Here is a 14,130-nt window from a genome sequence, read left to right as displayed (position 1 = left end):
CCGTTATTGATGGGTGCCGTGAAATAAGTTGGCGAGCAGTGAGTGTGCACAGCTAATGTTGCTAATAACTAAGATTATAGGTTTGATTCAATTAAAGTCTGTGTGGGGTGCAAACCCAGTAAGATGTGCCTCTGTGCAAAGAACGCACAAATTGAATAAGAAGGACCTTGGCTACAAAGCCAGCGAGTTGAGCTGCACTCCCAAAATCCACATAGTGGTTTGTAATGTTCTTTATGATTAAGAAACAGGAATCCAAGTAAAAAACTCTTCGATTTGGTTTATTCACTAATAGTTAACTTCTTAGTTAATTAATCTTTCATCACTGAGAGGCAGATGCGTCATAGGGCCCATGCATTTCGGTCAGTAATGTCCTTTGTCAGGGCCAGTAAAATCTTTTAATTAGGTCGGAACATTACAATTCATTATCCAAACACTGGTAAGTATGCATCTAATACAGCATGTTCCAAATAAGCAAATTGTAATTGAATTGTAAGTGATGTAAGTCAAGCAAAAATCGCACATCAGAATCGATGCATAGAGGTCCATCATAGATAAATAACATGAAAGCGCAAACCTGTTCGAATTATGCATTGCAGACATCAATCAACTTAATGAAATAGTCAATCCGTACATGGAAAAGCAGTGTGGTGGAAGGGAAAAAGGACAAGATTCATGTGTTAGCTATGATGGAGTTCGAAGGATCCTTACATCACAAAAAGACAAAGCTTTAAAAATTAACTAACCTGCTGATGCTTACTAAGTGCGATAGTGTTTGTAAAAATAAGCAAAGAAAATCATATTCCTCAAATGTTACGACTGGTGCCTAAAAAATAACTTGTGTCCCCATCCAAAACCCTAATGTGCTCATGGAAATAAGTCTTTTTGTGTCAGCATGTCCCCCAAATTGTTTTTACCGGTTAGCATCTGATGACTGACTATACGTGTGTTGCAACTTTCAATCCTGCGTTTAGATGGTAGTTCTGTTGCTAGTGGATTCTGACACTTTTTCACATTTTTTGCCAGAACAGTACTCTGCTGTTTTTTTGTTTTCTTTGAGATCACCAGCACCCTAAATAAGACCATGTCCTTTCTTTTCTGCATCCTGTTCCTTCCCATCCAGATTCTGTCAGAATTATCATTTTTCTGGGAGGAAGGCAGAGTGGTGGTGGTTTATGGTGGTGTTATGGTTCAAAGCCTTGTTTTGGGATGCAGTTTGTTTTAACTTTTACCTGTGCCTCTGTGTTTTGGTATGTTGAATGGAAGCTATGATCTTTAAGGCTACCCCTTGCAAATAGGTGGTTCTCATTAGAGTAGTGGACGGTAAAGGGTGTATGTCCAGGAGAGAGCATTATGTTCTTAATGATTTTGTCACTGATCTTGATGATGTTTGATATTGTTGGTGGTTGGTCTTGGTGGTTCTTGCAATGTTAAATGGAAATGGAATCTACAAGTGTATTTTAGGATCTGCAAATGAGCCAGTTTATGGAGGATTTTGAGCAGCTCTGAAGTTGTTGTCCTCGTCATTGATCATTTTGGTCTAGAAGGCATTCTTGCCTTGTCTGACAGTACAATTATCACTATTCATGGGACTCTTGCACTGTGCTTGTCCCCCTCAGAGTTTTATTTATGCCATCTGATTTCCTAAATGAAACCTGCATATTTAAAGCTAAAGTGTGGTTTCCTTTTCTTTCAATGATAGCCAATTCACCGCTGATGATGGTAGCCAATGTTAATGTGATGTCTTGTACTAAACGCGGGTAAGACAAAAGGCAAATTGCTTGAACTAAAGCAATGATATTTTCCATAGGTTCAGCATCTCTTTAAATTAAGTCTCTTGATAAAAGGATCATTTTTACAGTCGTTTTTGGGTGCTTGATCAGGACATGAAACGCCCCAATGGAGGAACAAGTGTGATAGCCCAGTCCCAAATAGAGCTACAACAATTTGTTGACTTCAGAGTAGTAGAATGCTTGATATTCCAACAGCTGCATAAAGATAGATGTATGAAAAGCCTTCAGTGTAGATGATTCATAGCGTTCTTGCCCTGCCTCTTCACTTGCCTGTTCTGGAACCAGATTGCAGTTTCATGACAATAATTTACCTTGTTTAATCGGACAGCTGTCGTGAACGCATGTGTTGGCACTCCATTTTTCTATTAACGTTTATCATTCGTTTTTTCTGATTAAGGACCCACTTTCTAGGTTGGGCATTGTGGTGTTGCAGGGCAGGCACAGATCCAGAGTGCCCTTCTAGTTTGGGTATGCTGGCATGGCTCTGCATCTTTAGGGCTGGTGGTTCAGTGCTCAATGGGCCTGAAAAGTTACCATCAAGAGTACTGTGGGATATTATGAATTTTCTTTTTCAGTCAACATTTCTTCAGAGCTTGACTTGCTCAAATGTATAGAAATTATTTATTACAATTTTTGTATGTATTTATTGCGATACAGTTGAAAAAAATGAACTTTTCACAAACTGACTCCATGAAACATTATGAATACAATATACGGGCAAACTTAGATCTGTTTATACAGTTCATTAATATCAACTCATTTCCTATAAATTAAGTGTCCTATGTACAGATTTTACAATTCTTTAATTACCTCGAAATGTTGAATGAAATACTTGTTTAAAATCTTATTGCACCAAGTTTCACAGCAACTTGTGCTCCCACTAATAAAATATGCCACAGAACATCCTCAGAACTAATCCTAAAATGCATGATTTAATTTTTTTAAATGACCAAGGAATACATTTCAATTGATTGCCAGATATCCGTTCCATCGTCTGCTGCTCAGAAAACATTTTGAAAGGGGGCTTAGTGCACAGTCAATCCGTCTTGCCTCGATGGCTCGGTCGTCTGCTCCGGACGTGACGTTGGTCTTCATACATATACTGCATCACTATGCCCCTGTATCTCAGTTCCTTTTTACTGCATGCTAAGCACACTGCTCGAGGAACGCTGCTAATCCTTTGCTTTTTCATTCGACATTTAGTCGTTCGCGAGTTCGAGCCATGTCCATGCCCAGTGTCTCTGGAATCAAGCGCTGCCATGATTGCAGTTCCAAAACGTGTGGTACCGGTCATGACACCGAGGGCTGTGATTCGTGCAGTAAGCTGAATCCCCTCGGGGAACAGGCAGCGAAGCTTGCAGTAGGCCGAGTCCCCTAAAAATCTCTGGCGGGGTGCACCAGTCATCAGAAGGTGAGACAGAGTGGCCGACGTTGAAAAAAGACCAGGACCAAGGTTTAATTCCCGTAGGTATTCAGCCTCTTCCTCCTCCCACAAGAAGAAACAACACCACCGGTATTTGTTCGATTCTTCAGATGACCCCGGTAAGTCGCCAGCTGGACCGACATCCAGAGCTGAGTGGGCAGAATTCAACGAACAGTTGCTATTTATGTTTGGTAAGGCAGCTGCAGGCACGGCTGAACAACCCTCGATGCAGCAGACTCCGGCCCAAGCCATCCACCATTACGAAACTATTGGCAGAGCCCTCCGGCTCTGTGCTGAGCAAGATTTACTCACATTAGGCATCAATACCTGTGGGGGCACCTCAGGCGCTGATGATTTCTGATGCGCCCCCGCTAAAGCATTGACTGGTCTTTCTCGCCAGGATCAAGTTTTTTAGCTCCATGATTGATTCTTTTCGGTGCCACGGGTGATGACCAGGGTGGCTTTGATCCCATGTACTCTGAATGGGTGATCTTTTTTGTTTTTTGTTTTCATGAGTCAAGCAGATATGGTGGCACTGGCTGAGGGCCTACATGATGCTTGTGGGTTACACGTCCCCGGACGTAGAAACACTGCAGGCCCTTCCTTATGGGCATGCTAATGCCAAGTAATGGGGTATTTGTGGGAAGGGTGGTTGATAAACGGCGATGGTGTACTCCAGCCAAGCCTTTGGCAGGCTATGACTTCACCGATATCCTTAATGACGCACTTTACACAGAAAGGGCCATGCCCTTCAATGCAGCCGTCGCTGATCCTATTAACACCTTGTGGCAGAGGATTTGTACCACTCCCCCAGACCATTCTGACTGCACAAAAAAGTGCAAGGGGAGACCCACCATATCTCTCCACCCACCTGACTCAGGGGGGTTTAGTGGTGCAGGCTGCCACGGTTTCCACCGGGCCAACCACGTCTACTTCAATCCTTCCGACTGACAGGGAAGAGAAAAAGGTTGATGCGTTGGCTTAGAAAATCTTCCCAATGCCTCATGTGGTATCTAAATACTCTTTGGCCTGTGGATAGCCATTAGTAAGGTGGCCCAGTATATCCCTGAGGGGGAAAGGCGTAAGGGCTTCCAAGGTCTGGTGGATGACAGCAAGGAGGTGGCCCGGCAGTCTTTGCAGACAGGCCTGGACATTGCAGACTGCGTCGGTAGATCAATTGGATCAGCAAGGGTATTGCAGGACTACTGCACACACCTGGATTCTCACCAAACATTCATAATAAGCTCCTAGACATGGCATTTGATGGTGAAAATCTCTTCGGCCCCAAGGCTGATGACTCTTTGGAGAAGTTCAAGGAGTCCAAGTTCACTGCAAAGTAGCTAGGCCTAGTTGTGCAACAGCCGGCCAAACCTGCCTTTAGCTTCGCCTCGAGGGGTGGAGGCTACCGACACTCTTCCCTATGGCTGGAAGGCTCGGCTCCCGCAACCCAGGCAGGCGCAGAGGCCTTTCACAAGCTCCGGAAGAGGCAGGGGGGCCTCTGGAGGCTAATGGACAGCAGCAGCATTGGCTCCACCCTCAAAGTTGCTTTGATTTCTCCCCCCACAATTACTTGGTTGGAGGAAGGATCAAAGAGTACTGGGGCCAATGGCGGGAGATTACCTCCCATGCCTGGGCTCTTCAGCTCATGCAGTGGGGTTACTCAGTGTCCAGGTCGGTGGACAACAATCTCTTGGTGGGCCAGCAGCAACATGTTTGGCGGGGGAACTTTCTGGCCACTGTGGCCCCAGGCCACGGTCATCATGGATGCATGCTTGAGAGTTTGGGGCGCTCACTGCGAGGTTTTGCAGATGAGCAGCCTTTGGTCAGTAATGGAGGCCCGGTGGCACATAAACCCGCTGGAGCTGCAAGCCATCAGGTTGGTCCTGAAGGCGTTAGTACTCTCTCTAAAAGAAAAGCGCATCCTGATTTTGACCGATAGTACGGTGGCCATGCACTACCTGAGCAAGCAGGGTGTTGTACATTCCCTTCCCCTTTGCAGAGAGGTGATGCAGCTCTGGTTCTGGTTGTTGGAGAATCAGATCTGTGTCGGCAGTACACCTGGCAGGGACAGAGGCAGGCTTGGCGTATGCTCCGACTAGACAGAGCATGGTCTCGCATGAGTGGGACGCGTCCCAAAAAGGCCTGGAAGGACAACTCTCTCTCTGGGGTACCCCAGCAGTAGATCAGTTTGCCAATGAATGAATCCAACAGCAAGTGCAGGCAGTTTTGCTCAAGGAATTCCAAGCGAACAGTGCGATAGGAGATGCGTTTCTGGTAGACGGGACGTTTCCCCTCTACTGCGCGTTCCCTCTGTTTGCCGTCATTCTGTGGGTTCTCGGGAGATTTCGAGCAACCCTGATCTTGATTGCCCCGGATGTGAGGAGAACATGGTACTCTGAGCTTCTGGGTATGGCCATTTGCCCACCTTTCTGGTTGCTTCAGTGGCAGAATCTCTTATCTCAGTCAGAGGATCGAGTGCTCCATCCGAAGTCGGAAGATCGGGTGCTCCATCCGAATCCAGTATCCCTCAACCTACATGCGTGTCTCTTGAGAGGATGAGATGTGATGACTGGGATCTCTCCGAGGTGGTGCTTCTGGCGGCACGCAGTTAGTCAACGATGTATGCGAGTGGATGTAGATGATTTGTGACATGATGTAGGGAATGCAAGATTTACCCCATCTCTTGGCCAACCACTACAGTGATGAAGTTCCTTCTGTTGCTGGCCTCTTCAGTCCATTAGGTCACCACAGTCAAAGAATATTTGGCGACTTTGTGTTCAAAAGGTCTCCGGATCAAGGGTCTTTCTTTACGATCCCAGTGATCTAATTCCTGAAAGGCCTTGTGAATGCGTTTCTGCCTACTCTGTTTGTTGTTCCAGATTGGGACCTTAATTTGGCTCTTACCTTCCTTATGGCAGCACCGTATGCGCTGTTACATTCTTGCTCTTTTGTTTGCTAACCTTGAAGACCACATCCTTAGTGGCCATCACATCGGCCAGGTGGGTCAGCGAGTTGCAGGCCTCATCTTGCAGGCTGCCTTTCCTTTGCTTTTTTAGGTAGGTTTCACTGAAGGTCTGACCAGGGTTTCTGCCCAAGATCGTATCAGAATTCCACCTGTCGCAGGCCATTGAGCTTCCTGTTATTTATTCGCCTCTGCGCCTCTAAGGAGGAGTGTTTTCAAAGACTGGATTCAAAAAGGGCATTGAGTTTTTACATTGCCAGAATGGCGGAATTCAGGAAGGTGGATCAGCTGTTTGTGGCCTTCTCTGTGGCTAGCAAGGCTTTAGCTGTTTCAAAACCGACCATCTCACGGTGGCTCACACTTTGCATCTTCGAATGTTATCATATGGCAGGGAGGGAGCTTCCTCCAGGGATCAGAGCCCACTCCACCAGAGAGGTGGCTACCTCAACAGTGCTGCAAAGAGGTGCACAGATAAGGGACATCTGCCGGGGTGACGACCTGGTCTTCGCTGTATACTTTTGTAACACTGTAGCCTGTGGGGCTGACTCTCTATTTGGGGGAGTGGTCTTGCAGAATTTTCTGCTATAAGGGACTTTCATCCCGCCTCCTTCTCGAGTACTGATTTGGGAAGTCTGATGAGGAATCTGCAGGAGAAAGGCAAGACATTGAAGGAGAAATGACTTACTATAATGCTCTTTCTATGGATTCTTCCGCAGATTCCTCCTTACCCTGCTGTTCATCCCTGCTATGAAAGTGCCTGTAGTCGGTGGTTGTCTTTCCCTTGGAGAGGTAGAGGTGAGCTATGGTTTTGGGGACTGTTGTCCTCTTCTGGTTGTGTGCTGCATTCGTTCTGCGGTTTCTATTTTCCTCAAACAAGAAAATAGATTCAAACTTGTATTATTTTCTTTTTCTGTTCTCTGTGTGGCCGTATCATCTAGTTTTCCTGTGCAGCGGCTGCACTCGTGGAGGAAAAAGGTGGGGAACTAAAGGACAGGGGCGCAATTACGCAGTACATGTATGACGACCAACGTCCTGTCCGTAGCCGACGACCGAGGCAAGACTGATCGAAAGCCGAGTCTAGGTGCACTACGCCCCCTATTGAAATGTTTTCTGAGCAGCTGACGCTGGAATGGATATCTCTGATGAGGAGTCTGTGGGGGAAGAATCGATAGAAAGAACATACTGTAAGTCATTTCTCCTTCTTGCATCTGCTAAATTCAAACAAGCAATTTCTAAATGTTTGAGTGTTTCAACCTCACTGGATCTACATCAATGGCAACATCTTTCGTTAAGTGGAATTTTTCTACTTCCTATGATCTCATTATTGGAAGGTAGCAATTTAAGTCATAACCACACAAAAACGCTTCCACCTCATATCCAGAAATGTAATCAGATAGTTGAGGAACACGTTTAGGGATTTTTCCATCCAATAATAATTACAAAAATTGTATTTTTGAAAGCAGATCTACTCTCTAATTTTCATTGATCCAGTACAATGTATTACCACTGAAATAATGCAATATTAAATGTTACAATTGTGGATCATAACCTTGTGCATCGTCTTTAGTTTTCTAGAAACTTTAGTTTTGCCTGGCGATATGTCGTTACTTGAGTGTTCTTGCATTGGTGCACTAACTTACTGTGCATGTTCTTCAGATGGTCATTGCTAGAGACTGTCTGAATCTACCTTGCGCTTTGTTTCTGTGCAATAAACTGATATCATAAATACGGATTTTCACAGTTCTGGGAATGTTAAGAATTATCTTCAGATTTCAAACATTTTGGAAATGTCCAGCAGAATGCCTCTGTCTATGGAATTTCCAAATCACCCTGCAATTTCTGGCAGGTAGAGAGCCTGCAGAATTATAAGGCAGGAGGAATAACTGGAAGGCAGGCCAGCAGCTGTAGCTGTAAACTCAGTCTATGCACGCATCTTTCACTGGTTCTTACACATTCAGGACTGTTGAAAATACAGACAGGGAATGTGATTTGGTGTTGTGTGCAGTAAAGTCAACTAATGTGCAGGCACTGATGAATACCTGAAACTGTTGCTTTGTTTTATGGGCACTTAATGTTTTTCTTTTTCCAGATGGATTTCGGCATGTGGCAGGGGATTCTGGATAGTTTAACAGTTGATGTAAAAGAGAAAATGTACAATATTTTACTCTTTGTCAACGGAGGATGGATGGTGGATGTAAGAGAGGTAATGTGTGTTTCTCTTCATTGCTCACCACAACCTGTCACTCTGTTAATGAATACTTGAGTGTCTAAAATCTGTAAAATCTAGACATGGCGCAAAGAGCCAGTTTTGATAAAAAAAACTGTGATCCTTCTCCAAGATGGGTTCTTCTGTTCATAAACACTGAATGCCTCCACCAAAGATCTGATATATGAAAATTCCAAAGTGAATTAAAACTAATATTGTTTTAAGTTCCTCCGTAAAGGGTCTTCCATTGTATGCACACACTGAGCTTTCTATGCCCCATAGATAAAAATACCAAGGCACCTGACAGATGTGTACAGATGAGAGCAACCATCACTTTAGGTGAGACTGGAAGCTGCATTATCCCATTATGAAGGGACTACACCAGCAAGCTGACAGACGAGCTCTATCAATTAAAGCAAGGATCTCGTACTACTGCAGAAACCTACAAGCTTTTTTCTGATATAAATGTTTTTCCAAACCATCACATAATTTCAACTTCCCCCAGTGTTGTCTTTAATTCTTTATGCAAATACATGCTTTTTGTGGAGGTAATCTCCCCCTGCACCCTTTAAAATTCTACTGCATACTTGAGTCTCCTGCCCGTTCAACATGTGGAATATTTTGAGAAAAGTGCTTCCCCTTGCTGGAAGTAATCTAAGTAAGATGACCATGTTGTGTGCATAGTTTATCTGACCAACTCACCATATCGGAGTGTGCAGTCTGTCAAAACATGACCTAAGTGATGGCATCCATTTGAGATCCAATCAAGCCCCTTTAAAGAGTACAAGTACACTGTGTCTAATTCTGCTTCCTAAAAGAATCCAAAAGGCCAAATAATTACTGCACTTATTGCATGGGAAAACAGGGTTTATTACATGCAAAAAGTTCTCAGTAGAACCGAACTGACATGGTGCTGGTTGCTTCCCAAGAAGTTACAGGTTATATAGCATTAAACCGCAACATCTGAATACATAGGTTACAATGTCATCCCACCACCGCCATTGGCTACCACCTACAGAACATGCTAGTATGCTTGTATAGTCCCTGAATCGATCGGCCACACCTTATCTTAACCCATTTCCCTAACACGTAGCCCACTAGAGAGTCACTATTGAATCCCTGTACAGGATTGGTTGTTTGAACTTATTGACACGTTAATACATTGAGACTGTCACGTGATGTCATTGGGACCTCTCCTGGCCGCCCCAACATTGGTCAAGGTAGCCGGGGGTCCAAATCTCTGCTCTATTTTTGCCATCCTTGGTCTTGTAACCCCGTCCCATCTATCAGTCTGTGTGTACTTGTATTTTGTGAGAGGAGGAGCTCTACCCGCTGTTATTGACCCCATCATGATAGCGCTCTTTGAAAGGGTCGTCATACAGCATCTTAAGATCATCTGACACAAACATAAATGCACAAGCAGGAAACCCATTATAGGTACCAGCAACTTTATGGCTGTTTCTAACCCTGATGGGGCACACAAGAACATTGAATTGAACTAGTTGTCCTTGTTTACTCCTTTTTCCACTGCAGCCCTCAAATTGTGAAGGGCCCCTATTGCATGGGCCACATACCCATTGTCTGCATCATTTGGGGGGATATACGTGCAGCATGACAGACTAATTTTCTTGCACACACACCCCTCCATAGCTGTGAGCGAATCCAGAACGTATCTGTTTTGGAGGGTCATAAGCCTGATGGCCCGCAATTCAGTCTTTATTGGTGTTTGCTGCAGTCTGGATACCTGGCACCAGGAGGGACGTGAAAGAGTATCCATTTTAGTAAGTAGTTTATATTGATCCAGGATCACCTTTAATTTATCAGAGGAGTCTTTATAAAAGAGCATTGTCTGTGTATTTGGTTTGTGAACATATGTCTCTGTTCTAGTTTACTCTATATCCTTAATGAGTTTCCTTAGCTTAGACATTTTATACTGTTTTAATAAAAGTATGCTTTAATATGCCTACTTTTAATCGATCTTTTCTGACGATGAAGCCTTAGTGAGCAACTGGCACGCTTGCTTCTGGGGACTGCACATTTATAACGGTCAAATGGGCGTCAGGAACTACCAAAACCGCACAGTGGTCAGTGAACATACACCCCTGCCTGAAGGCAGGAGGTGTAGGTATGCGTATTGTGCACACAGGCAGTAGACTTCCATCAACACTACTGTGCTTTCGGTCAGGCCAGGTCAGGGATGAAGATTGTCTTATTACAATGAATGTTTGTTCCTATAGGTATAGTGCCATTTCTTTCGGCAGCAAAAGGAATGCTCCTCTTGCCATTGTACTTTTGCTGTTTCACTTAACTCGATCCATTATTTTTTAAAAATATATTCATTGAGTTTGAAAACAATATCAACAAAACTGGTTATCATTGATACATTATTCAACATTCTCACGTATAGCCCCCTTCCCTCTCCTCCCTCCCTCCCTCGACCAAAGTCTGTCCTTCGAATCTGCCATTACCAGGCTCCGATTGCGGGCTACCTGCTTTGTCCGTGGTAGCGTCGCCTTTCCTTGGGTTGAATAATGGCACCCTGAGCGCCACCCATTGTTGTAAGTCTTCACTGTTATCTAGCTTCTGGTCTCGAAGTTCGTTCTCCCATGCCCCAGATTCCGCCGTCACCCACTTATGGAGGTCTTCCCACCACAGTACCACACTTGGGCTCCTGGTATTTTTCCACCCCACGGCGATGCGTCTCTTTGCTAGTATGGACATCAAATCCTTTAGCTTGTTCAGTGGTTTGTTCTTCCGGCTTTTCTTATATCTACCCAAGATGCATGCTGCCGGGGTTTGTGCGTCCAGGTCAATGTCTGCGTCTGCCACCTTTGTAGCTATCTGTGTCCAAAAGGATTGTATTTCCCGGCACCCCCAAAACATGTCATTCCTGCACTTGATTCTTTGCATTTAGGGCATTCCTTAGCTCCTGCCCCCTTGAACCTAGAAATCACCTCAGGTGTGAGTTACGCTCTGTTGGTGATGTAGAACTGTATGAGCTGCAATCTGGCATTCCTGGAGACCTTTTTGTGATAGTGGGTTATGGTTTCCCATGACGAGTCCTCGAATTGCAAGCCCAGTTCGTTTTCCCATTTCGCCTTACATCTAAGCTCTTCATTGGTTGTACTGTCCAATAATGTTTCGTAAAGCCTCGATTTCATGTCCCCCTTCAGCGACATTTAGTATGTTCTCTATAGTTTCGTGTTCTGTTTCTTGATTCTTGATGTCGGGCCATTTTTCCATGAGCCTTTCCACCAATGCTCTGTGAAGCAGGAACTGTCCAGCGGGCAGTCCCGTAGTTTCGTGCAGTTCTGCAAAAGTCAGGATCTCCTGGTCGTTCACCAGATCCCCCCCAATGTGGCTACTCCGCAGGGCTCCCACTCAGTTCTTAATTCCCTTTGTCCCCGGGGTCTGCCCGCCATGGTCGCTGCTATGGTGATCTGGGGGGAGATTGGGTCCGTTATCTTTGCCGTCCTACAGACCCGTTTCCAAATCTGGATCCCAAGTTTCGCCAAATGGGGGCAGTTTTGTGTTGTGCTTGCCGGAGCCCAGATTAGATCCCTGAGGAGCATTTGCGGGAAGGCTAGTTGTAAAAGTCGAGTGTCCGTCGTGATCTCATCCGCCATCCATTTCACTACGCGTCGCAGTTGTCCTGCCAAGTAATACAGTTCGAAATTGGGGATTCTCAGGCCTCCCTTTTCATAGGGTCTCTGCAGTTCTTGTAGTGCGACTCTGTGCCTACCTCCCTGCCAGAGGAATCTAGGTCTCTAAAGAACTGTGGGGGAACGTTGAATGGAACATTACAAAAGCAGTGTAGCAGTCGGGGCAGTGCCACCATTTTGAGAAGTCCAGCCCTTCCTGCCATTGACGGTGGTAGTTTACTCCAGAAGTCCACTGATTTCTCTAGGCCCTCTCTGGCTCTCACCGTGTTCAGAGTGTGTTCAATTTTGGGGTTACGGTGGATGGTGATTCCCAAGTATTTGAAGGAGGTGGTCTTCCACTGGAAGGCCATGTTTGATTTTATTTTATTTATAAAGCGCAGAAACCGGGCCCAGGGGCAACCGGGCGCATACTCTTAAACATGTTACAATAAACAGCAGTTACACAGTAAGTTACAAAATTTACAGCATATATACATATACCAAGGGGTACCATTAACAGAATATAATACAAGTACAGAGCAGAGAGAGATGTATATACATGTCCTGTACCACACAGGGAGACTGCATTGAGTAAGGGTCTCATAGATCTTGGGAGAACAGCCATGTTTTAGCATTGTTCTTGAAGGAGAGGAAAGATGGTTCAGTTCTAATAGGCGTGGGCAGGGTGTTCCAAAGTTTGGAAGCTAGGACAGGGAAGCTCATCCCACCAGCTTTTTGGAGTTTGCATCTAGGCACGGTTAGGATGTGAGTTTGGTCTGCTCTAATGGGTCGAGTGGATGTGTGGAGTGTGAAGCGAGCGGACAGGTAAGGTGGGGCGTTGTTGCTCAGGCATTTGTGAGTCAAAGCTAGGGTTTTCAGGGCAATTCTATGTTTTACCGGGAGCCAACGTAAGTCCAATCTGACGGAGGAGATATGGGGACGTCTCGGGATGTTTAAGGCTGCCCATAAGGCATTATTTTGTACAGTTTGCAATTTCTTAAGGTTAGACTGACTGGTCCCTAGGTAGAGAGCACTGTAGTAGTCGATTTTGGCCATGACATTCTGGCGAGGGTGATGCAGTTGGTAGAGTTTAGGAAGGGTCTACAGGCGGTGATAAGTTTGCAAGTATAGGCCGAAGCTGACCTAATTGCATTTGTTTGTCTGTTCAGGGAGAGCGTGGAGTCGAGATAGACACCTAGAGTCTTAGTATCTTTCAGGGAGACTCTCAATTCTAACCTCTCCCAGGGCAGCAAGGGGGAAAAGGCATTTTTCTTTATTAATTTGGATCCCTGTGTATCTATAGAACCCATCCAGTGTCTCCAATATATGGTAGTATGTGTTTGGGATTATTGAGGTATAGTAGTGTCATCTGCGTACATCGACACCGAATGGGGTACCCGGTCTATTACTATGCCCCATCCCCATATTCCTGTCATAAATAAGCAGCTACCGGTTCAGTGGCTATGATATATAACATGGGGGATATAGGGCATACCTGTCGTGTGCCCCTGTGTAGCTGCCATTTATCAGAGTATGTTTTGTCCGTACGTACTCTGGCCATAGGGCCCGTGTATATGAGTTTGGTCCATTTTAAGAAGGCTGATCCAATCGCCATTTTGGTCATGGTGGCATATAGCCAGTTCCATCTGACTGAATCGAAAGCTTTAGTGGCATCCAAAGACGCCACTGCGCATTTTTCAGGTCTTCCGTTAGTGCTGTATATGACATGGTGTAGTCTACGCAGGTTTTCGAAAATGGTCCGCCCTGGCACATAACCAGTCTGATCTTGGTGGATCAGTAGAGGGATCTCTTTATGCAGTCTCCTCGCCAGAAGTGCCGTCGGAATCTTGTTGTCTTGATTTAACTCCTCCCCATCCCTCCCAGGTTTTAGTAGTGGGATAATTACAGCCTCCCTCATGGATTCGGGGAGGGTACCTACTTCATATGCTGCATTAAATACTTTGGCTAGGAGTGGTGCCAAGACATCTTCTTACGCTTTGTAAAACTCTCCTGGGAGCCTGTTGATTCCGGGGGCTTTCCCGGATGGTAGGGTTCTGATGGTAACCAGGACCTTGTCTGGGGTAATGGGTTCGCCTAGGGCTTCTGCC

The 14,130-nt window shown here is 45.2% G+C and overlaps 1 protein-coding gene across 2 annotated transcripts in view; it reads left to right on the top strand.

The window, feature by feature from the left end:
• The window catches only part of NUP107 (nucleoporin 107), a 790,450-nt gene that overhangs the window by 666,182 nt on the left and 110,138 nt on the right, over nucleotides 1-14,130 (top strand). For both annotated transcript variants that reach the window (XM_069629720.1, XM_069629721.1), the window contains one exon: nucleotides 8,265-8,378. In XM_069629720.1, coding sequence (XP_069485821.1) covers nucleotides 8,265-8,378 — 114 coding nt within the window. The remainder of the gene's footprint in view (nucleotides 1-8,264; nucleotides 8,379-14,130) is intronic.

The sequence above is a fragment of the Ambystoma mexicanum genome, chromosome 12, assembly GCF_040938575.1.
Source record: "Ambystoma mexicanum isolate Mex_15411 chromosome 12, UKY_AmexF1_1, whole genome shotgun sequence".
Taxonomy (NCBI): domain Eukaryota; kingdom Metazoa; phylum Chordata; class Amphibia; order Caudata; family Ambystomatidae; genus Ambystoma; species Ambystoma mexicanum.
Note: the sequence above shows the minus strand (reverse complement) of the source record. Positions and strands in the feature narration are given on the sequence as shown.